Raw genomic sequence first — 24,514 nt, 5'->3', positions numbered from 1 at the left:
CAAGGATCCACCCAGGTCTTGGGCTCCTCACCCTGCCGACACAAATGTAGAAACAGTGAATGACACCATTCTGAAGATGAGTTTCAGCTCTGGAGGTGTAGTTCAGCAGTAAAGCATTTGCATGTGCAAGGCCTGGGGTTGATCCCCAGCACCAGGTAAAAAGTTAAAAAACAAAGATGGGTTTCAGTGGACACTCATTCAGCAGGAACAGACTACAGGAGCTTCCTCTAATGGCTGCAGGTCTGCCCTACAGTCTGCTAGTTAGACCCAGCAGCATGGTGGGTTTTATGCTTTCTCTGTGGGGGACCCAGGTGCTCAGTAAGGAGCAGCTGAAGAACCCAGGGCTATCCAGCCTCACAGGGCACATGTGCGTGCGTGCGTGTGTGTGGTGGCAAGCTGCACTACCCAGAAGACTAGCATGCAGGAAGGGGTGATATGGCCCTAAAGAGAAAGCCAGAGCCAATGGCTAGTGTTTCCAAGGTGATTTAGAATCCATATCAAGAAGTTTCTACCACGTAAAGAGGAAATGAGCTACCTGTAAGGTCCTGAGTCTTTGTAATTGGAGTTTCACAAGAAGCTGGACTCCCAGGGTATCGAATCTCTGGGGAATATTAGCTATAGATGGATCCTGGCTTCAGGGAACTAGATCCCATCTAATTCTGGATTCCAGTGGCACAGCAATGTAGAGAAGGAAGCTGAACTGGCCGAACCTGACTTGCCTGCTGGGCCTCACAGGCTTGCTGAACAGGTGTAGCTACTCCCTGCACTGCAGGGAGGAGAGGGCTCAAACCTCTTATCTTCATCTCCAAAAGCCAAAGGATAATCACACCATTACCAGTGATAAGGCTCCCTTGGCAAACTAGAATGTCTGGTATCTTCAGCTTTTGATTGAAATTTTGTCAGCTCCTTACAAACTTCCTATGTAGACTGGGTATCATGCTGATCTAGAGATCCGACTGGCAAGTACAGATGTCTGTGCTTAATAAAATGGGGGAAAAGTTATGACTTCATAAATGGAGTTTGTCTGGAAGATAAAACTCAAGCCTGAGAAAGTAAAAAGGCCAAGATGTGAAAAGTTGGGGGTGGCTGCTTCCAGCCTAAAACTTCTGTGAAACCCAGTCAGCTTCTTGAGCTGATGCTCAGCCGCTTGGAAGTGAACCTGGCAGGATGAAGCAAGAGGCCCACCACCCGAGCTTCACCCTGGCAAATGAAAGGAGCCCCCATCAGCCCCAGCATGCTCCCCCACCCTCACTGCTTCTTTCTGTATGGCTTGGTATACAGTATTGTTTAAGTATTTGCTGAATGAAAGAATAAATAAGTGAATGAATGGACGAGTATGAACCTATAGCTGGGAAGTCCTGGTGGAAAACAAAGGACTCCAGAGTTAGAATGGTATCTTTTTATTGAAGCTTACAATTTCACTGGACTTTTGGCCCCACGTGAAAAAAAACTGGAGAGAAAAAAAAAGCATTGGCAGTAGGGGTGACAAGGCCCCCCAGAGACTGAAGCTGAGCAAAGCATGGCAGGCAAGTGAGGGATCCAAGTTTCAGAGGACAACTGCCTGGCCAAAGATGCCCAGAGGGCATTCGTCCACACTTCCTGAGCAGGGACAGCCCCAGGCATCTAGAAGTTTATACACAAGGACTTGTGGGTGGGTGTGAGAAAATCCAAGCCACTGGTCCCATGGGGAAATCTCACTTATTCTCAGACAGATTCCATTTTAGAGAAACTGAGCTCTGGGCTCATCTGATAAGATGGCCTGGGTGAGGAAAGACAGGCACTAATGCTAAGAGGCTGATGAATGCTTACTACTAGCATCAGGGTACAGAGGGGAAAGCTGGAGGCCAGAGCAAGCTGGCCAGACAATAACTCCATTGCTATGACTGGCACCTGCTGCCCCTGGTGCAAGGCTGTGCCATCCAACCATTCAGGACTGTCGGAACATTCAACTTCCAGTATTATTTTAGGTCAGGCTCTTACCTGTGTGGTCACAGGGCCTCACTATCTGGTGGCTCTGGTGTAGGATTTCCAACCCTTAGGAATTGTGCTGCATCAAGCAAGCAAGAGTCTCTTTCTAGAAGGGACAGGAAAAAAAGAGAATCCCACATGCTTCTCCCACGCTAAACAGCCAGGAGAGGTCCTTGGAGGTTGGGTCATAGCATCCGAGAGGCTGTCATGGTGACAAAGTCCTCGAAGCTGAGCCGAATGTTGCCCTGTACAGCGGCGTCCTTCTCCCGAAAGGCTTCAGTCAACAACTGAAGCTGGGTGCACACCTGGATGAAGCGGTCGAGCTGCATGGCAGGATTGGCAGAGCGAGGGCAGTAGCGGGAGACCAGGAGCTGGGTGAACTGAGGGCTCAGGTTGTAGCCCATTTGGGACAGAGCTGGAGAAGAGGGGCACAGAGAACAGACAAAAGCCTGCTATAAGCACCTCCATCAACCGGCAACACTGGAGCACAGCAGATCAGGGCACTTTGAGAGGACTGGCACAGAAGCACGAAGAGACACTGAAGTCCCGAGATCCATTCAAGATGTCAGGAGCATAACAGGACCCTGTCTGGTTGCTTCCCTTTGCTGGAAGGCCTCTCTCTTTTTCCAAACATCTCTTATTGTTGTTTAATCTGGGCTCCTGAGGTCCTGGAGATGACAGTGGTTTATCTGTGATCATTTCTGGCTCATTTGCATACAGAAGGAAGCCCAAGCTCCCTGGGACCACCTTGCCTAGGGCAGACATCCAAGGTGGCACAGGACAGGGTTTAAATGGCCTGGGCAAGCTGCTTAGCCTCACTATTCTTCTGTCGTATTACCACTAAAACGGGCCTGATACTTAACCTAGTGGGTTCTGTAAGAATTGAAGGGGATGACTATGTCCTGTATTTAGCACAGTGCCTGGCACTCAGTAAGTGTTGTTTTAATAAAATCATCATCTCCCTACATGGGACTGCTGGACCGTTCCAAGATCACAGCCTGTATGCACTATCATCTCCCACTGAGCTGCTTCCTGTCTTCTTCTCCACATAACTTACCAGCCCAGGATTAAATCTCAGCTCTCCTTTAGCTCTGTGGGCCGTTAGGCAAGTTATGTATACTAAGCCTCGGTTTTCTCATTTGTAGAAATGAGACCATAAGAGATTGTCATCAAAGGGTGTGGAATAATAATAAACAGGATCTAATGCATGGGAAGAATGAATTCTATACATCTTTTTAAAATGCTTATTACAATGCCTGAGGCATAGCAAGCATTCACTAAATGCTATTTTTGCTGCTGTTAGTGTCACCCTTACCCACATCAATGGCAGAAGTTGGCAAGAGTAATGATCATCTCCTCTCTACCAGAGGCAGATATTGTGCACTCACGCCCACCACAGACTCCCTTAGTCTGACTGAAACCCACAGCCAGGGCAGGGGGTTGGACTCTGGCAGCCCTTTCCCCCTCCTAGGTGGCAAAACTCTCTTGTTGGGTTCCCACAGTTCCATTAGCCACCTGTCCTTTTCCCTACTGGCCTTACAGAGTCAGATTAGAAACAGAGATGGAGCTGTGGCTTCATTCAGGTCACCTTAGCCAACTGCAAGTTTTAGAGTGCTCTGGGTCCCACGGCTGGGAAAGAAACTGCCTCTGGCAGAGGTAGCAATAAAGCCCATCTTTCTAAGCCCCTGCACAGAGCTCTTTCCATCTTCCATGCTAGGAATGTGAGGAAACAACCACACAAAACACACTGGTCTCCATGTGCCCCAGGGCACTAAGTTTCCATCCCTTAGGCTCCCTGCCACCTGGGGATATGTCACCCAGCATGGCTAGACTGGCTTGGTGTCCTACCACCAGGGGCTCCAGCCCTCATTCTAGGAGTAATCCCTTCTTGCTCTGGATCTTGATTTAGTGCCCCAACCAGGTCACAGCAGTAGGGTAAGTGGGCCTACATTGAGGACATTTTGGGGTAGAGGTGGATATCTGGCAATGAGAAAAACCTTTGTTCCATCCTAGGGAGTAAAAGAGTCTACCTCTGGCCTGCCCACCATGCACCTGCCATGCCCTCACCTTGCTGCAGCTCCGTGTAGCTGATGGAGCCTGAGTGGTCCCGGTCATACTGCTGGAAGAGGTTCTTCCACTGCTGGATGAATTTCCATAGGGCTGAGAAACCGTAGACATCAATGTGGCCTGACTTGGTCTTGTCAAACATGTCTGAGGGTTAGCAAGGAGGAGGAGAGGAAGGCTTCAAGACTGAGGACCAAGCACACCACTGAAGGAGCCCTTCTCCCCAGGCTGGCTTGGGAGACTCCACAGAACCACAGACCTGAGGCCCAGATGCCTGTGCCTAAGATACCAGCACCAAATGCAGCACCAGCCCCCACACCAGCCACCCTTAGTTCCACCCAAACCAGAGTGCTTTTCTCTGCTGGTGTGGTGGCTGAATCCCAAGACCTGGATCCATGCAGACCCCAACCCTTGCTGTTTACTACCAGGGGAGGGAATTCCTATATGCAGAATGAGAAACTGAGTCAATCTATATATAACTCAGTGGACTAGAACTTAAGGAAGATTCAAGGGAAAGAGCTCTCAGTCCAGAGATTCTCTCTTTGAACCCAGATTCCTTTTTGGCCAAAGGAGTTGTCCTCAGAGTGGATGCCTGCCCATCTATTATCAACTGTCAGGTGGCCCTGCCCCAGCTCAAGCCCACAGAGAAGGGCCAGGACTCACTTATCATCATGAGGCATGTCTCGTCATTGAATGAGGACCAGTTGGAGTTGACCAGAGCCTGCTTCAGTTCCTTGATGGAGATGTAGCCACTGCGATCAGAGTCCACAGACTGGAACCAGGAGTAGGCTTCAGGATCCACATTGAGAGGAGTGCCACCTGGGGAAAGGGGTGAGAACCCAGGGAGTCAGGTCCAGGTCTAAAGGGCAACCTGCAAAAATGCCAGGAAGCTTCAGTGTCTCACCAGCTACAGGTTTTCCCTACCCACAAAGCCTCACAAATCTGCCTACCTTTTTTCCATCAAGCTGACATTCTTACTATGATGAAAGAGGCCCTCAGTAGACTTACAAGCATCTGCAGTTGGTTTCTGCTCCAAGAATCCTTCAGACGTTTTGAATAGTGCCCCAGTTACTTCTCTATTTGATTTATGTTTCCTGTCCCCCTCTAGCACATCAAGATTTCTAGAAAAGGTAAGCTGAGAGATGGGGTGGAAGATGAAAGCGGAGAAGTGGAGAAATCTAACTTATGAAAAACTTAAGACTGTTAACTGCCACAAAAGGGGCTCACACAAGAAAAGTGGCAGAGACAGCCATGGGCAGTTGTGGAGGATAGAAATCACTGCCCAGGCCCAACAGTGACCCCAGAGGGAAAAAGGTTTGCTTGACTGAGGGTTGAGTCTGACCTTGGATGGGAAATCCAGGCAGGTTCCACCTATCTTCCTGTAACAGCAGTGTCACGAGGGAGCAAAGGCCACATCCCTGACAGGAGAGTTGTTTTTTTTTTTTTTGGTACCAGGGGTCAAACTTGGGACCTTGCACTTGCAAGGCAGGCAGTGGAACCACTGAGCTAAATCCCCAGCCCCTGACAGGAGAGTTTTTGCAAAATGTGTGGGCCTTGTGGTTTATATAGAAGGGCTCAGGCTTTGGAATCAAAGCAATCTGGTTCAAATCTTGGCTCTGATCCTTACTAGTCTGTGTGACTTTAAGCAAAATGTGTAACTTTCTGAGTACTGATTTTCCCATTTCTAAAATTAACCCACTTCCCAGGATGGTTTTAATTATTAAATGATAACAGCAAAATAAGGCTCTTAGCAAGGACCCTGGAAGGGATGGGGTTAGAGACATTTTCGCAGAGGAAACACTATTTCAACTGAATTTAAAAGGATGATGAGTGAGATGGGGAAAAGAAAGAGCAGATGGATGGCAAAGGCACAGGGTACTCTCAGAGTACTCTGTGGGGTCTTGGGTTGGTGGGAGGATAACAGGTGAGGAAGCTGACAGGGCCTTCAGAATGTTCTTTCAGGCGGAGGGTACCTCTAATAGTCAAATCCGTCTTCCAGAGCAGTGGTACTCAAACAATGAAGGTGGTACCTCCCAGGGACATCAATGCAGGTGATGCAAGGATCATGCTTTATGTAGGACTGCTGGCAGAGCATGGGAGAGAGGGGTATCGCTAGCTGCTCTGGAAAGGAGTCAGTGGAGTCTAAACAAAAGGAAGCAGCCGAAGGTGAGTGGCTGAGGTGTGAGCGGTACCACTTCAGTCTTACCCAGCCCTGGAGATTACCTCTAACCTCTGGCCTGGAGGGATGAACCTTGAACCAGGGTCTCCTTCCCCTGCAGTGGCCTCCAATGGGCTTAGAGACAAGATGTTAAAAAGGATGGGGAAATCTGCTGAGGCACTGCTGGGCTGAAAGCAAATGGCCAGATGCTCTGCGCTCTGAGAAGATAAATGCCACTGGTTGGCAGTGCTCAGAACCCCCAAGGTTTGAACGTCTTCCCTAGGGCCACCTGCTTGAGTAAAAATACTCCGATGCTGCCTGCTTCCCAGTAGGGCATTCCCTGGAGGCCCTTCTTGTGCACCAAAGTGGTTTCAGGCTGCCTTGCTGGTGGCTTAGTCTCCTGGGAACAATCACTCTGTGAAGGAGCTGACCTAAATGAGTTTGGGGGTAAGTATGGGGCTGGCACCTGCTCTCCCTGATCCTGTCTGACTGCTCAGAAATCTCACTGGGATCAAAGTTCTCAGCGAAGGCTCTCTGCACCTACTAAATCTCCTAGCTCCTTCCCCTCCCCAGTCTTGTCTAGCACCTCACCTTCAGTTTCTCTGCTGTTCCTTTTCCCATCTCATCCTCCTGTCTGCCTCAGGACCTTTTAATGGTAAAGCTCATGTCACATCTGCTATCATATTAAATGTCAAATTCTTCTCATTCCAAGAATACCCTAGAAGGAATCCTCTCACAGGATATTGTTTACTAAGCCCTTCTCATGAGCCAGACACTTTCTCATTTAATCCTTATAAACAACCATGGGAGGTAATGGCATTGCCCCCATCTACAGATGGGGATACTGAAGCTTAAAGAGATGAAATGGTTTGGTCAGGCCAGTAGGTGGTTTGATCTGTATCGTTCCAATTTTAATGTATGTACTGCCAAAGCGAGCACAGATGGTTTGACCTGAAAGCCAACCTTTCAACAACTACACTGTCTTGCCTTTCTGTAACGGCAGTTAGTCTCCCTCACATAGGAATGGGCTTTCTCTCCCAGTAGAGTACATTGCTGTCTCCAATTATTTATCAATCTCCTCTCCCCTATAAAAGCATTGTACATCCTCTCTGGTTACCTGGTGGCTCACAGAGCTCCTCCATGAAACAAGCATCCACTCCCATATTACTGACATCAGATCTGACTGAGGGATATGCTTTGGCCCAAAGAACATAGACACGTGGCACTTCAGAGCAGCAACTTTAAGAGCCACTGACCATCTCTATAAGCTTTCTTCTCTTTTTCTCTGCCACAAGGATAATACATCCCAAATAAGGGATGCTCCTTCAGCCTGGATCCCAGAATGAAAAGACACATAGAACAGAAACTCAGCTGCCAACCTACAGCTGCTGACACATAAGCAAGAGTAAATAAGTATGAGCAAGCAACAGAAATAAATGCTTGTTGTGAGCCAAGGAGATTTGAGAGTTGCTGGTACCACAGCAAAGCTGACAGTCTTTTCATTCTGTTGAAACAGATTGGCAGGAAAATGCAAAAGTGCCAGAGACCAGGATACCTGCATACCCACAAAAAGGACAAGGATGAGCTTTGATAATGCAGAAGCAAGTCAGAGGCACCCGGAATCCAAGATACTACTTACCTTGTCCATAAGGTCCAGGCTGCTGTGCACCATAGGAACTTGGAGGTGGCTGACCATAAGGACCCCCTGGAGCTGCACCACCGTAGGGTCCCCCTGGAGTTCCAGCACTGGGATGTCCATAGGGCCCTCCACCAGCTGGTGGTCCATAAGGCCCTCCGGGGGCAGGACCTCCATAACCACCGCCATACTGTCCTCCACCATGGGGAGGTCCTGGGTAGTAGCTGCCTGGAGGGGCTCCAGGTGCCTGTCCTGCAGCTCCTGGGCAGCCCTGTAGGAAGGATATGTCAGAATGATGAGGCCAGAAACTATCCATAGTAGGTACTTTATAGCTATAAAGCACTTTCACTGCCATTCTTTCAACTGATTCTATAGGCAGGGTTAGAATTATGATCCCCTTGCTTAGATGGGAAACTTGAGGCTTCTGAGTAAGCTATGAGTTATCCAGGGTCACACTGCCACTGACCTACAGAGTCAGGGCTGGAATCTTGCCCTCCTGACTACCCTTTTCTGTACACCATGGGGTTGTACAAAGGTGGGATCACATCTGGTTTGCCACTTTATCACCAGCTACCGGTGCACAATGGATATAAATATTTATTATATAAATGAGTAGTCAAATGAATCAAAGAGAGTTCTAAATGTTCACCCTATATAACTCCCATCTTCATCTGCAGAATGCACAGCACAGATTTCGTTTGCCCCACAGGCCTGACACTCATCAGTGCCCAGTGCTGTGTCTACACATATAAATTCACAGCACGTCTTCCTTACTTTATGCTAGGTCAAGATATAAAAACATTTCCCTAGCTTCACTCACATCTCTGAGGCAGGCAGGGGAGATCTATTCCTAAGTCTTTATGGCACAATGGTATAAAAAATTAGTTCAAGTTCAGGTTTTGCCACTTTTTACCAACTGGACTAATGACTTAACCTCTTAAGCCTCAGAATCTTCTGCTATAAAATGGGACTGATAACAGTGTCTATCTACCTCAGCCACTATATGAATAAGACCAGTTATGTGACGTACTTCACATAGGGCCTGGCACAGAGTAAGTACTTGATACACATTAACTATTAATAATAGTCCTTTTCTGTAGAAGTGGAAACTCAAGTTGAGAGAAGTTATTCATAGACTATGGGAAAGGCTAGGCAAAGAATCCAGGTCTCTCGGCTCAAAGGCCAGGCCATTTGTGCATTAGAACATACATGGGAGCAGTGCATCTCTGGTCCATCTCTACATGCCATAGGCCAGTGACTTATGAAGCTGGCAAGGTTCCACTACATGTCCCTAAATGGCTGGCACAGGGCCTGGAAGAGCACATCACCAACACATCTGCAGCCCAGCTGAGCTCAAGCACACAGAGAGCAGCTGGCCAAGTTCTGAGGACAGTGTAGGTTCCAGTATGTTCTAGATCAACCTGTAGGTGCCCCAGTGCCCTAGCACTGGAAGTTTAGGTTTTCTCTTTTTATTGTGTTTGATAATTCCTGAGACAGTTACTCTCAAGGATAAGGCCAAACTCATACTTCATCTAAAAGGGATCTGCTTGCCCAAGGAAGGGAGGCTACTCAGGGGAGGGCAGGAAGCAGGCCCTGCCACCTCTCCGACTCAGTCTCATGGGGCCTCTTCCTCCCTGGAAGCTTCCTAGTAGCAAGACTCTCACAGACGATGAAGTCATGACAGATCTTGATTCAAAACGCTGCTCTTAACAGCTGAGTTCATGCCTGCCTCTTTACAAATATAATAATCCTTTCCTCATTGGACTGTTTCATGTATTACATGAAATATATGTAACAAAATTCAGTTAGCTTAATTTCTAGCTAAAGAATCCTTTGATAAAATGACAAAACAGATCAAAATAAACTAGATCTGGATGAAGCCAGGTAGAGTTCTAGAGCCCTAACCATAGGGGCCTCCTGCCCTGCTAGATTCTGAGAGGACTTGGAAGAACCCTCAGAATGATCCAAAAGAGTCTGAAAACCACTAATGGAGGAAAAACAGTTCTTACAACAATGCTGGGAATAGGCAAATGATACAATTAATCATTGCTGCTACTGTTCTTGCTATATGAATTGCTACTATCAGCAAAGTCCTGGGCCAGGTAAACTTTGTCGGGTTTAAAGATGGTAAGGTAGGGGCGGGGATTTAGCTCAGTGGTTCCGGTGCCTGCCTCGCAAGAGCAAGGACCCGAGTTCGATCCCCGGTACCAAAAAAAAAAAAAAAAAAAGATGGTAAGATATTCTGAAGGAACTCACAATTAACAGAAGGGTATGGGGATACCCTGTAACACCTACTGGAAGGCCATAAAAAACTGTGTTTAACATGAACACATAAGACACTTGCCATGGAACTGCAAAAGAAAGAGGGTAAAATCATAGAAGGGTTCCACAATAAAATGACATTTTATCTTGCACTTCAAAATTAACAAGATTCTCAAGGGAGTTGGACAGGTATGACAGGGGAGACACCCGAGGGCCACTAATGTAACTTAACCTTCACTTTACAGAGGGGGAAACTAAGGCTGGGAGAGGGAAAGGGACTTGTCCAAGTCCCTGAGAGTAAAAGGCAGGAGTGGGCAGGACTACTTCCCCCACAGCAGCTCACACCAAATGACTCCCACTGCCTTCTGATACAGTGCTCCTTCATTAAGCAACAGGACACAGGATTCCAGGGTAGGACATGCTGGACACCAAGCCAGGAACCAGCTGCTCCTCCAGAAGCCCTGTGAGCAAAGCTCTCCCTGGCCAGGGGCACCTGAGGCACAGCTCTCCCATCTGGGAAATGCTCCCAGAACAGCAAAGCAGGTACACCCAGGCAGTACCTGCCCTTCCAACTATTATACTGTAAGGCCTGTGCATCTGGAGCAGTCTGGCAGCAACAAAACCCTCTCCTTTCTGTCCCACACCAAACCCCCTATGAAGCACTTTTGCATATGCAAACACTACTGGCAGAATGTCACCAATAATCCCCTAATAGAAAAAGGGACGATATTAATAGGCCTATTCCTCAGATGAAGAAACTGAGTCCAGAGCTGTGAAATGACTTCATTCAGCAAGTAACTACAGAGCACAACCTGAGAGCACAAAACTAAAGGGGACCTTAACCTTGAGTAGCCCACACATAATTATGATACAATCTGATCAGTGCCAGCAGAAAATCTACTTACATGCTATGAAGGCAACATGGACAAAGGAATCTGTTCTGTTTGCTGAATGAATAAATGAGCAATCACATGAGCAATGCATAAAGTGAATCGTGAAGGCTTCCTGGAAAAGGAAGCAGTAATATCAGAGTTGGTACTTGAAGGATACCTAGGCATCCCCCTAAAAGAAGGCAGGGAAGGACACTCCAGACAGAAGGGAGAAGAAGGACAGTACTGACTTATGAGTGAACATGATGTGGTCAGGGAATGGGCTGAAAAAAAGAAGCCCGTGTGAATCCATAAAGGCACTTTACACATTCCTTGACCAACCACCTTTTCCATCACCTTTCAGTTAGCAGCTAAGTTAACTTTATTTCCCTCCCAACAGTAAGCTTCCCGGGGCAGACACTGGGCCTCAGTAATCATGGTAACCAGGGTCCAGCACAGTGCCTGGCACCTGTAAGCCTCCACAAATGCAGTGGACCCTCAAGTTATGACTAGCCTGACATACAAACAACTTGAGTTATGACCGGAATTTTAGTTTTAACTTATGAACAAAGTCTTGAGTTACGACCCAAATGCTGGCTGCCTGTGCTTCCAGATGGTCTCAGATGTAGATTTAACCCTTAAAGAGTTCTGGAAAGAACATTACAATATCCTTTCCTGTGTGGGGGTCACTAAGAAAACCTGGGCCAACGTCCAAGGACACCAAGATCTGCCTGCATACAGGAGACAGAGACTTTGAAGGCTGTGTAGAGGAGCCTGAGCCTTCACTGACCACCATAAGTTACAACCAGCCCTCACCAATGAATTAAGTTTGTAAGTCAAGGATTCGCTGTATTTGAACAAATGAGTACCACTTTAAAGGGTTTGGGCTTAATGCCGGAGAAAACAGAGTACCACAGAAGTTTCCAATAGGGAGGGATGTGATCAAAGCCTTGTTTAGAGAATTAACCAGCAGTGTAGGGGATGAGCTAGCAGGGTGGTGGCAGCCCAGGTGCCAGGCAGGCAGGGAATGAACCAGACAGCAGACTCAGGAACAGGGAGGACAGGATGGATTCTCAAGCTATTTCAGAGATAGACTAGACATGACTTGGCAACTAATTAGATTAGGAAAGAGATGGAGGGGGGAGTGAGGAGAGGGAAGTGTTTAGGATGACTCAGGTTTCTAGCCTGCACATGATGCAGCAGGCAGAACCACCACCTGAGATGGAATACAGACAGGAGATGAAGTTTGGGGAAGATGGTAGGCAGGTTCCAGGGTCACTGAGTTGTTAGTAAAAGTTTGAATCAGAAATAAAAACCAGTGTTCCCGACTCCACATTCTTTTATATCACTTCATGCTGCCAACTCTTTCAAGAGTTTTTCCAAGAGTATTTCATATTGATAAACCAAGATTGTGAAATAGGGGGAAAAAACAGTTCAGTAGCCATGGTTTCTAAAGGTCTTCACTGATTGCAAATAAGCTATATTTGATATATTGGGAAGGTCGGGGACACAACAGTTATTGAGTCTCCATTAATTGCTTCCAGTTCAATCAGGTTTCATTGATCCTCAGTATTGGGAGGTAAGTGTTACTTTCCCCATTTTGGGGATGAGAAAATTAAGGTTAGAGAATTTAATACTGTGCTTGAGGTCATACAGCTAGAATAGGAGAGCTGGGACTCAAATCATGTCTGCATGAATGAGTGCCTAGCATGTACAGGCACCAGGACTGTGCTAAATGTCTGTCAAATATGATGGCTTTCTAGAGCAGATAGTGGTAGAGGGAAAGGTTGGAGTACGCAGTCTTTCAGAATCTTCAGGCCCAGAAATCAAGGTGTCTCGGAAGAATCTTATTTTTTCACTCTAGCACCTAGATCCAGTTTGAGAGCCACATATTGGAAGAAACCCAAAAGACCTTTCAGTCCAGCCTCTCAGTCATAATGAATCTGTGCAGTACCATCTGGAATCTTGCAAGTGATGAAGCCCACCTCTCCCAAATAACCCATTCCAAAAGCCCTGTATTTTCTTTTAGCTCCGAGGGCTCATCCTTCTGCCCCCAAGACTCTTGTGAGGCTCAGAGGTATCAAAGGCTGGTCCATGCTGAGTCCTGATGAGGAAGAGAGGAGGCTGCAACCTAAGCCCGCACCCCAGAGATACCCCTCAAGTGCCTGCTGGAAAAGGGGGAGCCCAAACTAAGGGGTTAAACAATCACAAGTCAGAAGGAATGGTTTGGGCACGCATCAGCACAGCCTTCTAAAATTTTTTTTTTTTGGTACCGGGATAGAACTCGGGTCCTTGTGCTTTCGCAGCAGGTGGTGAAACCACTGAGCTAAATCCCCGGCCCCTAAAATATTTAAAGGACAGAAACATGCAACCAATGAACAATAAGCCAAAAACTGTCTCAAGATTTCAATTACTACCTCTGTGCTGACACTCCAAAATCTCTCTCTAGCTTCATCTCCCCTGAGCAATCCACATATCCAAGAGCCGCCTGACCTTTCCAACCCTATCCCTCCCTCTGTGTTCTCATTTTCTGGTACCTCTGCCACACAGACCTGCAAACCCAAAGCCTCACTGCCCTCCTGGGGACCTCCTCTTTCCTTCCTCCTCTCTTAATTAGGTACCAAGTTTTCTTAACTCTACTTCCCAAAAGCTTCTCAAACCAACCTTTACCAGGTTCTTGTTCTCTTAAGCCTACTTTACTTCAATAGCTTTGAAAATCAATCCATTCTCACAGTGACCCACAGAAAGGGCGATTAAACAAAACCTTTTACCAGCTTCTCTGCTACTCTTAGGATAAAGTAACCCCTCTCAGCCCAAAGGCATAAAAGGCACTTTGAGATCGGGTCCTTGCTTACCTTTCTGGTCTTACTTCTTGCCCCTTTACTGTATTATTCATTATTACACTGATATCTTAAAGTTCTTCAAAATACTGGGCTGTCTTGCTTCCTAGTCTTTGTGAAGCTATTTCCTCTACTACTATGCAATTCCTTCCCCCAGCTAACTGCCACTAGTGATGTAACTTTTGGCTTAAACATCACCTCCTTTAGGAAATCTTCCTGCATTCCTGGTGAATTAGGTATCCCTTCTGTGCTGTCCTAGTAGTATACTTGTCATACTGATTGTGCAATCTACCTATCTGCCTTCTCTCACCTGGAGTATTTTTTTATTATTTATTATTTTCCCCCATTAAGTTTATTGGTACATTTTAGGTATAAAATACAGTTACATACGTCATTGGGATCTTGTACTATTACATGAGTATCTTGGCCCTTATTTTTTTCCCCTTCCCCTGCCCTCCCTTTACCGCCTCCACCCTTCCCCATTTGCAAAGACTTTGTTTCCATTTTTTTCCTTTTCTCATATTTTTTCTTTTCCCTTCTTTCTTTTCCCCTACCTCTCCCACTTCACTTGGAGTATTGATTACATGTCAAACACCACAGCAAGCATTAGACATGGATTCTCTCATTTAATATTTACAGTAACTCTGAGATAGGTACTATTATGACTTCATTCTAAAAAAGGGGAAACTGTGCTTCAGATCCCTACAACAAACTTCTGTAAGAAAGTGGAGGAGCAGGAACTTGAAGACAAATTTCTCTGGCCTCAGAGACCAAGATATTAACACTGAAAAACATCAAGCTGGTTCAAGCACAGGACCAAAAGGTGCTTGAGTTTTATGATTCCAACAGCCAGTCCACGCTTGAATACCCTGGGCTGGAGGCAGTGGAAAATTACAGGAATTGTGACTCCTAGCAATTGGCTGGAATCCTCCAGGGCTATATAGTGAGTGGAGGGAAGGCAGCACTGTCTGAGCCTTTGGATGACTTAAAACAACCAGTTTCCTTTCTTAGAACACCTGAGACAAGGAAGCAGACAACAATAACATGGCAAAAAAAAAAAGCACCATTTCCTATCCTATTCCATATACTTTTCAATATTTTACTCCAAGCATAAGCCCAGGCAGCACGGCATAGTAATGGTAAAGGCAACAGCAAAAGCTGCCACCTCATGTACTAGCAATGCACCAAGCTCCCTGTAAACTTTGTTGCATTTCATCCCTTTTTACAGGTTATTATTTCTCCTACAGCTGAGGAAATTTAGGCTCGGAGCCTTTAGATGGTTTGTCCAAGGGTATATAACTGGTAAGTGGTAGAGTTAGGATTCTAGCCCAGTTCTGTCTAGCCTGTCATTGCTTCTAGGATGCATACAAACTATTCCCAAAACTCATTAAGAAACAGATTTCTAGAGGCCAGGGATTTAGCTCAGTGGTGCTACTGCCTGCCTCAAAAGCACAAGGTTCTGAGTTCGATCCCAAAATTATGGGTTTTTGTTACTGTTCTGTTTTTGTTTATTGTTGTTTTGTGGTACTGAGGATCGTTTTGTTTTTGTTTTTTTGAGACAGAGTCTCACTATGTAATTCAGGCTGGCCTTGAACTCACTATGCAGCCCAGGGTGGCTTCAAACTAGTGGCAATCCTTCTGCCTTGGCCTCCCAAGTGAAGGAATAACAAGTGTGTGCCACCACACCTGGCTTGCAGTACTGAGGATTGAAACCAGGGCCTTTGCACTGAGCTACATATCCAGTCCTTTTTAAATTGTTTCTTTTAAGACAGGGTTTCGCTAAGTCACTAAATTGCTTAAACTGGGCTCAATTTTGTGATCCTTCTGCCTCAGTTTCCCAGAGTTCTGGGATTACAGATGTACTACCCCACCCAACTAGAGTATGGTCTTTAACAGCTCTCAGGTGACTCAGATATAAACCAGTCACTGAGAAACAATGCACTATGGCAATGTATTCCCAAATTATGCTCCTCAGGAATACTACAGTGTCATAAAAATGACTAGACAAAAGGGGGGGCGGTAATTCTATGGTTAAATACATTTAGCAAATTAAGAATTCTGAAATTCCCTATTATGAACAAATTTATTCAGCTGTATTTAACAAACTTCCCAAGATTGTAAGACCTTAGAATCCTCCTCTATTTATAATACCTATTGCCAGGCATGGTGGCACACACCTGTAATCCTAGCATTCTGGGAGGCTGAGGCAATAGGATTGCAAGCTATAGTCCAGCCTGGGCACCTAAGTGGCTTAGAAAGATCCTGTCTCAAAATAAAAAAGGAGTGCAGATGTGGCTCCATACAAAGGGCCTGGAGTCAATACTCAGTACTGCAAAAATAAAGCAAAACACAAAATACCTATTAACATCTCAAAAGACTCAGAAAATGGAATGTAGTTTGGGAAACACTAGTGCCTTACACTTCCTCCTAACCCTAGGCAACACTGGACTCTCTTCTTACCTCTGCTAAGTATGCAAAAAAAAAAAAGACTTCTAAATTCTTGCCCTGGCCTCACTTTCACTTGCTATGTGTGACCTTTAGGCCGTGTAACCTCTCTGGGCTTGTTCCTCAGCTGGAGATTAGCGGTAAGAATCCCTGCATACCTAAGGACCTTCACGATTGGTGTAATGGAGATCCAATTGCTGGGTAAACTGTGCAGAGCTGCAATTCCTGCAAGGACCCTTAAGACATCTTTTTGCCATGTGGCTATGGTTAGTTGTGTGCTAAGATCCCATTTGATCTTGTTTACCAGTTTTTCTTGCATGAGTTTTCTTTTCTAAATTACGATGTGATTTCAGGCAACTCAGGATCCCTTTCTGAATTATGTCCTCCTCTAAAATGGAGACTGTTTTGAGGGCCTCCCAGGACTGACCTTCTAGGACTCTAGTAAAACTCAAAATACTAAATGGCAACACATGTTACATCTTACTCTGTACCAAGTGCTTTACAAGCATCATCTCATTAATTTTCCTAACAGCTCCATGTAGGCTTTATTTCACCATATTTTAGAGGAAGAAACTTTGGCTTAGAAAGGCAAAATATTAGCCGGGCATGGTGATGTACACTTGTAATCCCAGCACTCTAGGAGGCTAAGGCAGGAGGATCACAAGTGCCAGCCCAGGCTCAGCAACTTAGTGAGGAACCCCCCCCCCCCGCACCATCTCGAAATAAAAAAAATAGGCTGGGAATGCGGCTCAGTATAAAAGTCCTGGATTCAATCCTCAGTATCACCACCACCACCACCACCACACACACACACACACACACACACACACACACACACACACACACACACGCAAAATATCTCGTTCAAGGGCTCAAAACTAAGTATATGAATCTACTTCTGGCTCTAAACTGCACTTCACCCTAGCCTTCTGTCACTCAAAAAAGAACCACATTGCTGTGGTTCTCAGCTGGTTCGGGATGGACTGGCAAGTGAGGAAGAGGCATTTGCAGACAGCCCAGGTTCTGATCTTGGCTCTACTACTTAACTACTTCAGATAAATTCTGTGTCTTCTCTGGATTTCACGTTTCCTTCACGTGAAACAGACGTTGGACTATATCAGTGATCACACCAGGTCACTTGTGAAGCCTGCTACAACCACGGATTCTCCTGACTATTGCGATGCAGTGTAGGGTGGTCAGAAAGTCTGTGTTTTTTATCGGACGTCCTAAATGTCATGGGTGGAACCAGAGCTCTAAAGGTCTTGTCAGCTTTGATCACCCCGCCCATGACGCCTATAGTTTTAGGAGGGTGTGGAATTCAGACCCGGGCCCGCCTGGGTCTGCGGGGTTCAAGTTCCCAAATCCTCGGGTTCGAGACGTCAAAGGGCCCGACACTACTTCACGGACGCGTGGTCCTGAGTGACGTGAGCCTGGTGCCACCAGCAGTCCCCTTTCCCTTCTCTCCGGCGTGAGGCCTCACTGAAGCGAATCTCGAAGTGTAAACTGAGCGGAGAAAGCCGGGAGGAAGAAGAGCCGGGTGAACCCAGCTTGGGCTTGGCACGCCCCCTACCTGGATCCGCGGGCCCCTCACACACTCACCTGCCCGTACGGATAACTTGCCATGGCGACTCTGACGTCACACGTCGGCGAAAGGCGGAGCTTTCTGCCCTCAAAGCTGCCCCTCTCGGGGCCTAGAGGCGGGCTTGCTTCTGACTGGACGAACAAACTGTCAATCCTTGGCAAAGTCGGCCGGCGGAAGTGACGCTACAGAGAGGTGGCCAGGTGCCTACCGGACAGATCAGAGGCGTAAGGGCAGGGTGCAGTTGTCCGGAAGTCTTGATGGTTGTATTGGAGCACTTATCTCTCCATTTTCTGACCTAGGGTAGGTTTCAGGGCTGCTCAGGCCGAGATATTTAGTGAAATAACTGGGTCAGTTGTCGCTGCGGCGGCCATATTGTAATTTGGCAAATGAGACGCATAATATTGGCGTATAACTGTCGTCACTCCAAGTTTCCGCTTAAGGAGTGCCCAGGCGGTTGCCATGACTACGAGGAACTAACCCTTGCATCCTAGAAAAGAGTATGCCTCTCTAATGGCATGTTAGTGGCCTTGAGGTGGGATACAGATCTGTGGTCTTTGGAAAAAAATCCATATGGACAGAGTAGGAGGAAAATTAGATGATCTAGTGCCTCTTTCTTCATAAATGGGGAAATTGAGGCCCAGAAAGGCAGTGAGTTACTTGTTCTAATTCACAATGAGTTAGCAACAAAACGTGGCCTAGAACTGGTTTCAGTGCTTAGGTCTCAGCGGTAAAGTCTAGATTGGTCCCCGTAGTAGGTCAGCTCTTGGTTCCCAAGAGACCTCAACATTAAATCTTGCCTCTCGGGGTTCAAGGCCTACACAGTACTGTATTGTTGGCGTGCTTATTCGATTAATTTATTATATTCTTCCAGGATTGTGTCAAGTTTGTCTGTCGTTATACCCAGTACCTAAAATGCAGACACTGCACTTTATAAGTAGATAAATGAATAATTTAGGGTTACGAATCTAGCACTTTACAAAATCACAGTGTTGATTGTGATGATTCCCCTTTGGACCGCCTGCAACGCATGCCCCTTTACACCTGCAAAATAAGGCCAGTCTCCAACCTGGCATCCCAGGTCCTTCACAATCTGGCCCAACCTCACTTTTTAAATCTTTCTCACAGCACCAGTCTATGTCCCACTCTGTACTCCTATGATCAGTTCCACAATTCAGCACTCTTACTTTGGTGTGAGGATATTGATTTTATTACTTCCTAACTATATGATCTAGGGCAAGTTATCTTAACTAAGTCAGTTTCCTCAATTGTCAGAGACAAATACGTAATTTTTTTTTTTCCAGTACTGAGGATGTCACTCAGGACCTTGTGCTTGTGAGGCCAGCACAGTGCTACTGAGCTAAATCCCCAGCCCCAAATATGTAAATGTGAAAATGAGCTTCCTAGATGTAGTGGTGGATGCCTGTGAGCCTGTGAGCCTGTGATCTCAGCTGATTGGAAGACTGAGGCAAGAGGATTGCAAATTTGAGATCAGTCTGGGCAACTTAGTGAGGGCTTGTCTAAAATATATATATAAATGAAGGAAAGAAAAAGATAAATAAGCTTACTGTACCTGTTTATGCCTAAATCTATTGTCAAACCACTCCTCTCACCTGGACTAGCAGGCCCCACTCCTGTCTCCAGTCCTCTAAGCCTCAATTCCAATCCCATCCTTACCCCAACTTTCCCACATTGCATCCAGCTCGAGTTATCCGCTCTTGCCAGTCTCCTTTTGTATGTGGTACTGTCACTGTGCCATATTCCAGCTGGCCTTGTATAAGAGTTCTCTTTCATATTTCCCCTAAACTCATCTTTCTCCATTTTAGAAAACCCAATCTCTCAGGCCAAAAGCCTAGTATCTTTCTTAGGTGACTGTTTCTCTACTCATTCCCTCACCTCCATTTGCTTTAGTTCAAAAATATACCTGCATCTATTCTTTTCTTCCAGTCTGTATTATCTGGTCCAAGACACCATCATCTATAGCCTAGATCACTGCAATAGTCTCCTGACCAGTGTCTCTACTTTCAGCTCTTTTCCCCACACTTCTTTTTCCATAGGGCAGCCAGGGTGATTATCTTAAAATGTGAATCAGATAATGTCATTTGTTGGCTTAAACTCCTCCAAGAGCTTTCCATCATGGTAATAATAAAATCTAAACCATCTTTATGATTTTCATGGCCCTACATGACCTAGACTCTGCCTGTGTCACCAGCTTCACTGCCAACCATTGCTGTCTTCTTCAGTTCATCCCTGCCACACTGGCCTGATCACCACCCTTGGAACATACTGAGCTCATTCCTGACTCCAAGTCTTTGGATTTCTTCTTTCCTCTGTCTAGAATACTATTCCCTTGGCTTTCCACTGGTTGGCTCCTCCTTATCATCCAGGTTTTAGTTGACATACCACCTCTTGGGGAGGTGAGGAAATTCATCTCATCAAAAGTACATTGCTACCCCATGTACGTTCTAGTCATCTATCATACCACTGTATCTTATTTTTCATAGTAGTCATTACTATTTGAATTGCCCTCTTTCAAGATTTGCATGCACTTTGTAAGGTTTACATGGGTATTATAGGATTCTTATTCACTTCTCTACCCTCAGTACCCAGAATAGGACCTGTCATGAATTGAATAAATGTTAGTGGTTATTATTATCATCATGTATTGAACATTTATTTATTTATTTTTGGTACCGGGGATCGAACTCCAGTCCTTGCGCTTGCGAGGCAGGCGGCGGAACCACTGAGCTAAATCCCCAGCCCTGATGTATTGAGTATTTACTTGGTGACAGACATTGTGCTAAGTATTGTGTTGTTTAATTTTCACCATGGTCTTTTGAAATAAATACTATTACTCACTTATACTGAGGAGCTGAGGCTCAGAGAAGCTAAGTGACTTCCTTAATATCAAAAGGATAAAGGGAGAATTCAGGATTTGAACCCAAGCTCACACTGTTTTAACCACTCAGTACTTACTAGTAGGTCTCAGGTCTTCTTTACCTTCACGACCCCGCAGTCCAAAAAATATTGGTGGGACCAAGTTGCAAAAATCTCAGAAAGGAAGTTCTGAAGCGTGGGCAGGGCTGAAGGTCAAGGGGATGTTAGTCCAGAGAGAGAATAGTGACACCTGGCTTGCTAACTGAGGTCGTGTGACTCACATTCATTTATTCCACAAACACATTAGCCTACTCTCAAGGCTTGCCAGGCTCTATTCTAGGTGTTGAGTTTTCACTGCCTATAAGAATTCTTTGCACCCACTCCCACCCCTGTTGCCAAGCTAAAGACTTAAGAGAGCTTTCTGTTGGAGGTCTATGTTATTTGGGAGGCAGAGGCATCCAAATCAGGCAGCCAGACACCAACCAAAGCCAACATCCAGGGCTATGCCTCAGAGGACCCACAGCAGGCCCAGGTGTGTTTATTTTGGGAGGGTCTAGATGAAAGAGAACTCAGAATCTTCCAAAGGCTGAAAAACAATTCATTTTCCAAACCTCAACTACCTTCCGCAGACAGAGGTGGGTGGGGACATTCCTATTATTGTTTCAGTTTTAGCCAAAGAGGAAAACCTAGATTCCAGCCCTTTATAAAGCACAGAGCACCTGTGTTCATGGGAGCCCTGTGGCTGACCCATCAGAGGTGAAGCAGATCTCAGTAATGGAAGGCCTGGCCACTGGAAAATATTGCCTCCCCTAAAGACACATCCTCCCCAAAGCTTCCCGGCTGAGCGCCAGGCTCCTGTGTGGCTTAATGAAAAGGAATGCCAACACCTCCCTAATTATTATGGAATTAATTCTCTTTGATCCCATTTAGAACCAGTTCTGAAATTTAAATTCCAGTTGGATTTTATAAATTGGAGAGTGATTTGCAGCTCTTCACAGAACCAACAAAAAAATGAGAACAGCAGGCCTGGGAATTTGGCCACACTCCCCTTCCATTATGGGATCATAGGGAGAGCACATTGATGCAGTCTATTCCTATAAACTATTCAGGACAGCAACAAAAAGATGGACTCTCATAAGGGGTTAACAGACTGACTGCATGTGAAGTAAGAATATTGTTAGATTCTGTTGCATTGTGGTAACAGAGAACATATGACAAAAAAGAAGATTTAAGTTCTAGAAGGCATCAAATGTGGGATTTTTCTCTGCAGGATAAATATGCATCAGCCTTTCATCCATCTTACAGAGAAAATGATTCTCAAATTGAGGACACCCCCAGTCATTCTTCACATTGCCATCAGCAAACTCCCCATTAAGTAAACCAGACTCAACGTACCTTTGTGTAAAACCCATCAGTGGCTCCCCACTGTGCCTTCCCCGCTCGTGCTCAGCAATCCAACCATACTGCCCTCTGTCCCATCACAATCTGCTGAGCTCAATCATCTCTGAACTTGGCACATGCTGTTCCTTCTGCCTGGATCAATCACTGTCTCTCTAGACACCTTTAGGTGCTCCCAGTGATGCACATCCCTGGCACCTGGTATTGCCCCATCATCCTACTTTATTGTAATTGCTTAACTGTGTGGGAGCAGGGGCCATATCCATCTAGTTTGCCTCAGGATTCCCCAGAGCCTAGTACAGTTCCTGGCACAAAGTAGGAAGAGGAAATGGACTCATCTAGTTAGACTTTGTCAATCTGAACGATCTCTGTGTTGCCTTAAAAGCCTGGATTAGATTTAAGAAATAAAGATGGAAGAATAACAGGGTGGGAATGTGAAAAAAGCTGCCGAAGAGAAGTGGAAGGCATGGACCCCTCCTGCTTTTCTCTTCAGCTCACCCAGCTCCTGAACTGATGAGCAAGATCCACAGATTTTTTTGCTGACCACAGAAGAAGGGACTATAAAATTCAGCTTCCCATCTGGTTCTTCATGGTCCAAGAAAATAACAGCAATTTCAAACTCCAGGGAGGAAAGCACTCAGATCATGGAAGCTTAAGCCTAGCCTGTCATAGAATTCCCAAAGAGTGGCTTGAATTTGGCTCAGGAAGAAAAGTAAAGGAGTAAATATCATTTACAAGGATCAATTCCCTGCTGACCCTCAAAGGGACTGAGTTTGATATTTCCTCATGACAATTTTCCCCTCTGGCCTTTGGAGCCAACCTGCCTAATTCAACAGCTGGCTTGTGCTTCTTCTTCTATTCTCCTGCTCCCAATCATGAGGCCTGTCATCAGTTTGCTTCACAGACTGGGCTGAGTGGGAGCTGGTCTTCCAATGGGAGTGCTTTAACATCTGTCCTCATCCACTGTCCAAAACCTGGATGCTACTTCAATGTAAAGATGCTGTATTTGGTTTTTTATGTTTTTGGTTAGAACCAGGGTTAACTGAAAATTGCTGGTGAGAGCTGACTCTTCCTGTATCTAAAAGCAGCATGTGAGGCACGCAGGTGGGCTCAGGAGTTTCCCTGACTTCATTCCTCTGACCACCTGCACACCTCTGTCCCTGGCTGGAAAAACATATGGCAAAGGTTCTGAGAAGCTGTCCGTAGGTCAGTCTCCTGGAATTTGGGGGCTCAATCAGAGAAGAGAAAACCCAGAAACATGCTGGAAATGCCAGCTTTGGAGAGGTTTGACAGCCAGCATGAAGGCTTCAGGCAGTTTGGATACACATCTAGACTTTGAGTACATTTCTGAGCCTGTTCTGTGATCCCTTTGAAGTTTATCCAACTTGGATAAGCCTTCCAGAAAGCGAGGGCCCGTAAAAGTCTCTGGAACTCTCCCTGGATGTGCCCTGTTCCTTTCTTACAGAGCAGCCAGCTCATCAGGATAAGAGATCTGAAAAGTACAGAAGGAAGTAGGTTGAGATGGAATGTTTCTATAAGGTTCAATTCACTATCCTTTTCTCTTTTCTTTCTATCCCTTTTACATATGGAGAGAGAGAGAGAGAGAGGGAGGGAGAGAGGGAGGGAGAGAGAGGGAGAGATATCACAAAGCCTCCAGTGGACTTGGAGGACCATAAACTTAGATCTGATTGTGGCTGCCTACGACCCCTTCTCACTGATCCAACCTAGCTGTTTTCCCAAAGGCCTAGGTTAAGGTGTACAGGAAAAGCATCATGCACATTTGAGTAATGAAAAATGTCATTTGAAGTCCAGCCAGGCACTGCCTGAAGCTGGAGAGCAAGTAAGAGAGTCATACATTGGTGCAGGCAGGAGGTTCCATCTCATTTCCCAGAGAAGCATTCCCTGGTTGCCTAGGCAGGAGCTGGAGCCTATCTTCCCTCCTGTTTGCACAAGTTTTCTAATTACAGAATTACTGGAGCATCAAGAAGAGCCTGCATGCTTGAAGGGACTTCCAGGCGGGTGAACACACCCTAGCACTGGGTGTCATCTCCCAAGGTGCAAGCTGAATTGGCTTTGGGTCATAGAAAGTGAAGAAGGGTGGACAGAGGGTGGGTGGGGTACCAAATACTGGGAGCTGCAAGTGGGGGTGTTCAAAACTGCTTTTGGTTTGTTTGAAAGGAGAGGCTGAGTGATACTCCTCCCCTAACTTGTGACAGTGGTGCCTTGGAGAACAGAAAACAGGTCCAGAAAACCGAAAGATGAATCAGAAACATCTGAAGAGGTAAGCTGGGCTGGGGGCATCCTATACAGCAGCACCCCACAACTCTACTGGCTGACTGCAGACAATGAAGGGCCAATCTGAGACTCTGGGATTGAATGGGAAAAGTAAGATGCCAGGGAGATGTGGCTGCAGCACCA

At 46.1% G+C, this 24,514-nt stretch overlaps 1 protein-coding gene and 1 long non-coding RNA gene across 3 annotated transcripts; one reads left to right on the top strand and one right to left on the bottom strand.

The window, feature by feature from the left end:
- Window positions 1-1,384: 1,384 nt before the first annotated feature.
- On the bottom strand, window positions 1,385-18,034 carry Pef1 (penta-EF-hand domain containing 1). 2 transcript variants are annotated; one of them, XM_004850825.4, is made up of 5 exons: window positions 17,842-18,034; window positions 7,830-8,097; window positions 4,696-4,851; window positions 4,036-4,179; window positions 1,385-2,636 (listed from the first exon to the last, which is right to left on the bottom strand). In XM_004850825.4, the coding sequence occupies exons 1-5, from the start codon at window positions 17,863-17,865 to the stop codon at window positions 2,464-2,466; spliced, it is 765 nt and encodes a 254-aa protein (XP_004850882.2). In that variant the 5' UTR covers window positions 17,866-18,034; the 3' UTR covers window positions 1,385-2,463. The 2 variants fall into 2 exon arrangements, with proteins under 2 accessions (XP_004850882.2, XP_004850883.1); XM_004850826.4 differs by having other exon boundaries at window positions 1,385-2,383; window positions 17,842-18,033.
- LOC110350435 (uncharacterized) lies at window positions 18,002-24,380 on the top strand. Its single transcript, XR_002397017.2, has 3 exons — window positions 18,002-18,124; window positions 24,064-24,151; window positions 24,275-24,380. It is a non-coding gene; the product is annotated as an uncharacterized LOC110350435 (long non-coding RNA).
- Window positions 24,381-24,514: the final 134 nt, after the last annotated feature.

Source organism: Heterocephalus glaber, unplaced genomic scaffold, assembly GCF_053883595.1.
Source record: "Heterocephalus glaber isolate CG9 unplaced genomic scaffold, H.glaber_assembly_v1.0 deba00001452, whole genome shotgun sequence".
Classification (NCBI taxonomy): domain Eukaryota; kingdom Metazoa; phylum Chordata; class Mammalia; order Rodentia; family Bathyergidae; genus Heterocephalus; species Heterocephalus glaber.
The sequence above is the reverse complement of the archived record's forward strand: the minus strand, read 5'-3'. Positions and strand labels throughout refer to the sequence as shown.